Source organism: Salvelinus sp. IW2-2015, linkage group LG2 (assembly GCF_002910315.2).
Source record: "Salvelinus sp. IW2-2015 linkage group LG2, ASM291031v2, whole genome shotgun sequence".
Lineage (NCBI taxonomy): Eukaryota > Metazoa > Chordata > Actinopteri > Salmoniformes > Salmonidae > Salvelinus > Salvelinus sp. IW2-2015.
The window spans coordinates 2,405,184-2,413,394 of record NC_036839.1 but is presented as its reverse complement, the minus strand read 5'-3'; the positions used below and the strand labels follow the sequence as shown (position 1 = coordinate 2,413,394).

The 8,211-nt window shown below is 38.1% G+C and overlaps 1 protein-coding gene across 22 annotated transcripts in view; it reads left to right on the top strand.

Moving 5' to 3' along the window:
• The first annotated feature begins 451 nt into the window (after positions 1-451).
• Positions 452-8,211, top strand: part of LOC111973092 (E3 ubiquitin-protein ligase MYCBP2) — a 309,758-nt gene continuing 301,998 nt past the window's right edge. For all 22 annotated transcript variants that reach the window (XM_024000406.1, XM_024000384.1, XM_024000447.1 and 19 more), the window contains exon 1: positions 452-1,139. In XM_024000406.1, coding sequence (XP_023856174.1) covers positions 874-1,139 — 266 coding nt within the window. In that variant the 5' untranslated portion in view covers positions 452-873. The remainder of the gene's footprint in view (positions 1,140-8,211) is intronic.

The following is an 8,211-nucleotide window of genomic DNA, read 5'->3' as shown; positions in this document are numbered from 1 at the left end:
ATAATTTTTTCTTAATGGAAAAGTACCATACTTTTTAAGTGTTCTCCCCCCAGAGATTAAATGTATCGCAGGCCTTTAGATAAGTAGCCAATTATTTTCCATTTGATACGGTTGCCATGGTTACTGACCATATCCTTAAAATTAAGGCCAAGAAAGAAAGAAAAAACATGAATAGATTCAAAAGCAGACTATTTAGGCCTAACTTGATATGTATATATTAGACATTGCATTGTCCTTGAATGAAAGTCCTTGTTTTCAAAATAATAACTAGCTACATATTTATAAAAACTGAATTATTTCCTATTACAAAACACTGTTAATTATTTATCGGGAATTGTAAATACGAAGAATTATTCCAATATGCAGTGAGTGACAGTGTCCTAGAATAATACCATTACTACTACAAATACAGTATTATGTGCATGGAAATGTATCCCAGCATGCATGCTTGACAGCGAAACGACGAACAGGGAAGGATGATGAAGCTAAAATGGCAGCTCAACTGACGGTGCTGCCAATACGGGGTGAAGAAATACACAAGGAACAAACTAGAACAAAAGGCGATATGACACATTTTCTTTGAGATTCTTTGCTTTAATCCCAAATTAAAAGACGATTTGGTTTGAGATTCGGAATACCGCMAAAGAAAGAACGATTCGACGCTCTGAAATTAGAAGCATATTTCCCAGTTGCATCGCGCGGGCTAAATTTTTTTCAGTTTTTGGAAGATACACTGGGATGTAACAATTCTGCTGTTTTTGCAGTACAGGATGGACAAATGACGCGAAATGTAGGCTTTTAAAATGACCGTTGAGAAATAATTGAAAACGATCTAGTTTTTTAAATGTAATATATGCATTGTTCTCCAAAACGATGATGTGTGCTGCTGCTGCAGCCGGTGGAGGGATTCTTCCATCCACATCGCCTTCGATGAGGCTAGGCATCAGGGTCATTTCTGGAGTTGGTGACGATTTCTCCTCCATTGGGTCGGGTATGGGTTCGTGTCAAACACCGGGAACCCAGTCGGATTGCCGAAGTCGGTACCAGCTTCTACTCTCTGGGCGAGCATTGGCGGAAAGATACAGGAGGATTTATACCACGGCTATCAATGACAAAGAGCAAGGGATAAACCAAGGAAGGTAGGTTGGGTGAAAATGAGAAATGTCTGACACAAAGCTGGCTAGCCTTGTAGCTAGCTTGCAAATTAGCCCAACTACCTGCAGGGTTTGTCACATAACCAATACTGTTTGACTGCATGCTCACATCCACTTAACCTACTAAACTCAACTATTTACGGAAAATCGTTGGAAAATCCATCTTAAATCATGGAGTTATGTTTAATCGGCTATCCAGTTAGCCAGGCTAACCTCTCCACCTAGTTTGCTAGCAAGGTGGCTAGCTTTGACAGCTAGCTAGCAATCCAACACTTTAGCAGCTAACTGGCCACATGATAGCTGCCAGCGTTAACGTTAGTGTCCAGTCATAATAATTTTTACTGTGGGAGACGGGTAGGTTAGTTTTGAATAGGCTGATTTACTCACATGCTGTTACCCGTCAATTATGTCAGTAGGTTAAATCGGTAACTTACTAGCCAACTAACTAGTAATGAGTAGCTAGCTAACCTAATTAGCTASCCCGTTATTTAGCATAGCTAGTTAACGTTAGCTATCCTCTCTAGTTGCGTTTTTGGTTGTTCTCGTTTACGCACTGCAGTATACAGGCTTGCCAGSTTACGTCAGGACTTTACTCTTCGTATGATCAATGCATGTTGGTGAATATGTGTAGTTAGCTAGCTTGTCTATACATTCGGCAGGTAAATAWAAACAAATAATGTCAGTAGCTGCTTGATTTTTGACATATCACGTAGCTAAGTAGGTAGCTAGCTTGGATCGAACAATGTGTGTGGTATAGATCCTATTTAGTTACAAGGGGGACTATGTTATAAATCCTGAAAGTTCGAGAATTGGTTTTAATTTCCAGCCATATTGGTCAGGGTGAAACCCAAACCYGTTCAATTGTATTGAGTGGCAGTAGGGGCGTAATCCCGGTTTTACTTATGCACGAAAATAAAAGTTAAGTGACATCTCAGAAATTGTGTAATAGAATTGTCAACCAAAGATATTGTCATGTAATTAAAAATACAGRTTATACAAATATTCTGTATAAATAGCCTCTAAAATATGTGTAAACAGACCATATATGTCTACATTTTTGTTTTCTTGGAAAGCTGTGAGTGCTATTATATGATGCAGTATCAACTTGTGTAAGTCTTATCATCCACAGATTCAGCCGGTGTATGGCTGTGTATTAGAGGGCTTCGCGGATCCGTGTGGACCCAATATTCTAACTGGTCCTAAGGGTTCTGGGCCAGGTCCTGTTAGATTGGCATTGGMTCTCGGGTCTATGTAGCTACAGCAGATAGACCCATGAAGACCTCTATTGTGGATTGACTGCATTGTTTGAATGTAATGTTGGCATATTGGCAGTTAAAGCTGCAATATGTAACTTTTTGGGCGACTGATGAAATTCACATAGCAATGTGAGTGTTAGATCTGTCATTCTCATTGAACGCAAGTCTAAGAAGTGGTAGATCTATTCTATGTGCATTATTTCTATTCTTCCCATGCTTAAGTTTCGTTTTTGCATCTTACTTTGGGTTTTGTACACCAACTTTATACAGCTGAAAATACTGTTTTTGGTTATTGAAAAAATATTTCACAGCGGTTTAGATGATTGTTTTGTCACATTAACTAAAATTAGGCAAATTTAGAATTTTAGCAACCAGGAACTGGCGGATTGATTTCTGTATTATAGCACCTTTTTTATAATAAGATTTTTTTTAAATGGAATCATTCCTTAAAACTGTCTGGTTGGCTGGCTAACAAACATACAMTGCAGAATTATTCTTAAAATGAATTTTACACAATAGCTTATTACAGCATTGGCAAACCATGGTTGACCATCTGCTTGACCAAAATGGCTCACCTTTATCCCATCATAAGAGTTTTCATGCCCATTCTATTATTGTAATTCCTAGTTATATGGTGTGTGTGGGCCCAAATTCACAGGGCTGTAGTAGCAACCCTACCCTGGCAAATGGTTTTATCAAAATTGACACTTCATAGTAGGTTTCGGAGAATTTACGTAGAATTTACGCAGCTGGTTAGGAGAATTAACGTAGCAGTTAAGGTTAGGAAAAGGGTTAGCTAAAATGGAAAAAATCGACTTTTTACATCAATTTGACAAAAGCTGTGTCCTCTCTAGGCATGACTGACAAACTTAGCCAGCGCTTTTTTTCGTAGAGATAAAATGGTGGCCTTATCTGGGATTATACAGTGCATTCGGAAGGTATTCAGACCCCTTGACTTTTTCCACATTTTGCTACGTCACAGCTTTATTCTAAAATAGATTAAATTGTTTTTCCTCAACAATCTACACACAATACCTCATAATGATAAAGCAAAAACAGGTTTTTAGACATTTTTGCAAATTTATTAAAAATTATAAACCAATACCTTTTTTACATAAGTATTCAGACCCTTGACTCAGTATTTTGTTTAAACCTTTTGGCAGCGATTACAGCCTCGAGTCTTCTTGGATATGACGCTACAAGCTTGGCATACCTGTATTTGGGGAGTTTCTCCCATTCTTCTCTGCAGATCCTGAAGCTCTGTCAGGTTAGCTGGGGAATGTTGCTACACAGCTATTTTCAGGTCTCTCCAGAGATGTTCAATCGGGTTCAAGTCCGGGCTCTGGCTGGGCCACTCAAGGACATTCAGAAACTTGTCCCGAAACCACTCCTGTGTTGTCTTGGCTGTGTGCTTAGGGTCGTTGTCTTGTTGGAAGGTGAACCTTCGCCCCCAGTCTGAGGTCCTGAGTGCTCTGGTACAGGATCTCTGTACTTTGCTCCGTTCATCTTTTCCTCGATCCTGACTAGTCTCCCTGTTTTTGCTTTGTCATTATGGGCTATTGTGTGTAGATTGAGGATTTTATTTATTTAACCTGTCTGGGAACGGGGAACCGCTAGCGGGAACCCTCGCCAACAGCCAATGAAATTGCAGGGTGCCAATTCAATCAACAGTATTCTCATAATACAAATTTCTCAAGCATTCAAGTATTAGACACCATTTTAAAGATACACTTCTCGTTAATCTACCACAGTGTCCGATTTCAAAAAGGCTTTTGGCGAAAGCACAACATATCATTATGTTAGGTCAGCAACTAGTCACAGAAAGCATACATCCATTTTCCAACCAAAGAGAGGAGTCACAAAAAGCAGAAATAGAGATAAAATTAATCACTAACCTTTGATATTCTTCATCAGATGACACTCCCGGGACAACATGTTACACAATACATGTATGTTTTGTTTGATCAAGTTCAATATTTATATCCAAAAACCTCAGTTTACATTTGTTGCTCCAAAACATCCCGTAAATTTGCACAGAGCCACATCAATTTACAGAAATACTCATAATAAACTTTAATAAAAGATACAAGTATTATGCACAGAATTATAGATATACTTCTTCTTAATGCAACCGCTTTGTCAAATTTCAAAAAAGCTTTACGGAAAAAGCAAACCATGCAATAATCTGAGTACCAGCGCTCAGAGACCAAAACAAGCCAAACATATACCCGCCATGTTGCGGAATCAACAGAAGTCAGAAATAGCATTATAAATATTCACTTACCTTTGATGATCTTCATCAGAATGCACTCCCAGGAATCCCAGTTCCACAATAAATGTTTGTTTAGTTCAATAAAGTCCATTTATGTCCAAATTCCTCCTTGTTGTTCGCGCCTTGAGTTCACAAATCCATGACGTGCGATCACTAGGTCCAGACAAAGTCAAAAAGTTCCGTTACAGTCCGTTGAAACATGTCAAACGATGTATAGAATCAATCTTTAGGATGTTTTTAACATAAATCTTAAAGAATGTTCCAACCGGAGAATTCCTTTGTCTTTAGAATTGCAATGGAACGCAGGTCGCTCTCACGTGAACGCGCGTGTGGTCAGCTCATGCCACTCTGGCAGACCTCTGACTCATTCAGCTCCCATTCCTGCCTCCTTTACAGTAGAAGCATCAAACAAGGTTCTAAAGACTGTTGAAAATCTAGTGGAACCCTTAGGAAGTGCAATAGGACCCTATAGACACTGTATATTCGATAGGCGATGAGTTGAAAAACCACAAACCTCAGATTTCCCACTTCCTGGTTGGATATTTCTTAGGTTTTCGCCTGCCATATGAGGTCTGTTATACTCACAGACATCATTCAAACAGTTTTAGAAACTTTTGAGTCTTTTCTATCCAAATCTACTAATAATATGCATATATTAGCAACTGGGCCTGAGTAGCAGGCAGTTTACTCTGGGCACGKTTTTCATCCAAATGTGAAAATGCTGCCCCTATCCCAAAGAAGTTAATCCATTTCAGAATAAGGCTGTAACGTAACAAAATGTGGAAAAAGTCAAGGTCTGAATACTTTCCCAAGGCACTGTATGTTAGAGGTTGACCGATTAATCGGCATGGCCGATTTCAAGTTTATAACAATCGGTAACTGCCATTTTTGGACGCCGATTGTGGCTGATTACATTGCATTCCACGAGGAGACTGCGTGGCAAGTTGACCACCTGTTATGCGAGTGCAGCAAGGAGCCAAAGTAAGGTGCTAGCTAGCATTAAACGTATCTTATGAAAAACAATCAATCTTCACATAATCACTAGTTAACTACACATGGTTGATGATATTACTAGGTTGACTAGCTTGACCTGCGTTGCATATAATCAATGCGGTGCCTGTTAATTTATCATCTAATCACAGCCTACTTCGCCAAACGGGGGATGATTTAACAAAACGCATTTGTGAAAAAAGCACAATCGTTGCACGAATGTACCTAACCATAAACATCAATGCCTTCCTTAAAATCAATACACAGAAGTGTATTTTTTAAAACCTGCATATTTAGTTAAAATAAATTCATGTTAGCAGGTAATATTAACTACAGAAATTTTGTCACTTCTCTTGCGTTCATTGCACTGTCAGGGTATATGCAACAGTTTGGCCTGCCTGGCTCATTGCGAACTGTGTGAAGACCATTTCTTGCCAACAAAGACTGTAATTAATTTGCCAGAATTTTACATAATTATGACATAACATTGAAGGTTGTGCAATGTAACAGCAATATTTAGACTTGTGGATGCCACCAGTTTGATAAAATACGGAAAGATTCCGTATTTCACTGAAAGAATAAACGTTTTGTTTTTCGAAAAGATAGTTTCCAGATTTGACCATATTAATGACCTAAGGCTCGTATTTCTGTGTGTTTATTATAATGAAGTCTTTGATTTGATAGAGCAGTCTGACTGAGCGGTGGTAGGCGGCAGCAGGCTCGTAAGCATTCATTCAAACTTTCCTGCGTTTGCCAGCAGATCTTAGCAATGCTTGCTTCACAGCTCTGTTTATGACTGGCAATACTGAAGTGCCTATTAGAACATCCAATAGTCAACGGTATATGAAATACAAATGGTATAAAAAGATAGTCGACGCGTCATAATTCCTATAACTACAACCTAAAACTTCTTAACTGGGAATATTGAAGAACTGGTAATATTGAACCATCAGCTTTCATATGTTCTCATGTTCTGAGCAAGGAACTTAAACGTTAGCTTTTTTACATGGCCCTTTTACTTTATTCTCCAACACTGTGTTTTTGCATTATTTAAACCAAATTGAACATATTTCATTATTTGAGACTAAATAGATTTTAATTATGTATTATATTAAGTTAAAATTAGTGTTCATTGTTCATTCAGTATTGTTGTAATTGTCTTATTTTATATATGCCGGAAAAAAAATAATCTTCCGGTTAATCGTTATCGTCTTTTTTTTGGACCTCCAATAATTGGTATCTGCGTTGAAAAATCATAATCGGTCGACCTCTACTGTAATATACCTGAATTCACTAACATTGAGAATCATGTCACTCATCTAACTGACTACAGCGTATTGCCTAAAAGCATGCACTTTATTATTATTGTTGTTGTTGTATGAAGAGATTAGCTCAGATCAGTTCTGTGCTTATACCATGGCATTGTTGAATACTCTGTTCTGATTGGCTATAAGGGCAGTCTGGTTTGTATTATTTACCTATAATCAGTCCCTCTAGGATTCCGCTGACATTTTTTGTGATAATCTTTTGGCAAAAATGTTAGATTTTTCTGCGGCAATTGACATTTTGCATGGCAAGGCAAGAAAATGTTTGGGTTAGCMCTAACGAATTGTTAGAATGTTGCAGTCAGAATGACTGCTCATTAGCTTGAAGGGGGCTGCATCGAGGCCCAGGGTTTCTAGTGTTAAGTCAAAACTGTAATAAGTCCACTCAGGAACATTGAATGTCGTCTTGGTAAGCCATTAGTGTATGTTTGTCCTTGTGTTTTAGGTTATTGTCCTGCTGAAAGATAAATTTTCTCCCAGTGTCTGTTAGAAAGCAGTCTGAACCAGGTTTCCTGTAGGTCTTTGCCTGTGATAAGCTGTATTCTGTTTTTTTTTTTTTTTTTTATCCTAAAATAACTTCCTAGTCCTTGCCAATGACGAGCATACCCATAGCATGATGCAGCCACCACCATGCTTGAAAAATATAAAGTGGTACTCAGTGATGTGATGGATTTTCCCCAAACATAATGTTTTGTATTCGGGACAAAGTAAATTTCTTAGCCACATTTTTTTGCCTTTATACTTCAGTGCCTTATTGCATACATACAGGATGTATGTTTTGGAATATTTTTATTGGCATTTACTTTATTGTGGAGTAACAACAATGTTGATCCATCCTCAATTTTCTCCTATCACAGCCATTCAACTCTGTAACTGTTTTAAAGTCACCATTTGCCTCATGGTGAAATCCCTTAGCGGTTTCCTTCCTCTCCGGCAACTGAGTTTGGAAGGATGCCTGTATCTTTGTAGTGACTGTAGTTGAGTAAATATTTGACGTGTGTATACAGAGCATTCTGAAAGTTTTGTTACGTTACAGCCTTATTCTAAAATATATTACATTATTTTTTCCCCCTCATCAATCTATACACAATACCCCATAATGACAGTGAAACAGGTTTTTAGATTTTGTTGCGCATTTATTTACATAAGTATTCAGACCCTTTGCTATTTAACTCTGGTGCATCCTGTTTCCATTGATCCTTGATGTTTCTACA